General features: G+C 71.8%; 1 protein-coding gene across 1 annotated transcript in view; it reads right to left on the minus strand.

The window, feature by feature from the left end:
• The window catches only part of TCEA3 (transcription elongation factor A3), a 37,003-nt gene extending 36,448 nt beyond the window's left edge, over positions 1-555 (minus strand). Inside the window, exon 1 of the mRNA XM_044668723.1 lies at positions 350-555. Coding sequence (XP_044524658.1) covers positions 350-418 — 69 coding nt within the window. The 5' untranslated portion in view covers positions 419-555. The remainder of the gene's footprint in view (positions 1-349) is intronic.
• Between the last annotated feature and the right edge of the window lie 330 nt (positions 556-885).

The following is an 885-nucleotide window of genomic DNA, read 5'->3' on the forward strand; positions in this document are numbered from 1 at the left end:
GTGCAGGACGGCGCGGTGGGGTGCAGCGGTGCAGCGCGGCGCAGGGCATGGCAGGGCAGGGCAGGGCAGAGGAAAGAAACAGGGTCTCTGCGCTGCTCCGCTCTGCTCTGCTCGGCGCCGCCGCTCTCCTCCTCCTTCTGCTCGGGCTCCTTGTCCTCCTCCTCCTCCTCCTCCTTCTCGGAGGCAGCGGCGGCTGCGGCTCCTCTGAGTCCTGCTCGACGCTCCTCCCGCGCAGGCGGCCCCCACGTTGGGGTGCCCCCGACAGCTCTGGCGCTCTCCTCCTGGGGGCTGGGGCCCTGGGGGCGGGGTGGGGGGGGGCTGCTCCCCGCCTAACCCCGCCTGAGCTCACCGTGTTCTTTCTGGACACCATTTTATCCAGTTTCTTGGCGATTCTCAGCAGCTCCTCTTCCTGCCCCATGCTGGCGGCCTCTTCCCGGGCTCGCGGGGGCCGGGGGAGCCCGGCCTCTGCCCCTGGGAGGATGGCGATACGGCCCCGGCCCAGCCAGGGGGTCCTCTGCCTCCGTCGGGCTCCCAGGTCCGTGGCCAAGGCTGACAGCTCAGCACCGACACCCAGCAAAGGGGGCGGGGTGGGGGCGGGGCGGAGGCGGGACTGGCGGGCAGGAGCGGGAGGCGGGGCTCCTGGGCCTCTCGGGCCGCCGCCGCAGCTGCCCGGGTCCGCCTCCCTGGCCGCCTGCGCGAAGGGAGGCTAATTATAGGCTTCAAGGACTAAGGAGGGCAAAGATTGCAGCCTGCCCTGCCCCACTGGCTGCGGGAGGGGTCGGGACGCGCGGAGCCCCGACCTGGCTCCTTTCCGACTCGTAGTCGCCTCTCCCGCTCCCCTTCTAGGAAGGCGGAGATTTCAGGGCGGAGGCCAGGGACTGGGGG

The sequence above is a fragment of the Gracilinanus agilis genome, chromosome 3 (assembly GCF_016433145.1).
Source record: "Gracilinanus agilis isolate LMUSP501 chromosome 3, AgileGrace, whole genome shotgun sequence".
NCBI classification, from domain to species: Eukaryota; Metazoa; Chordata; class Mammalia; order Didelphimorphia; family Didelphidae; genus Gracilinanus; species Gracilinanus agilis.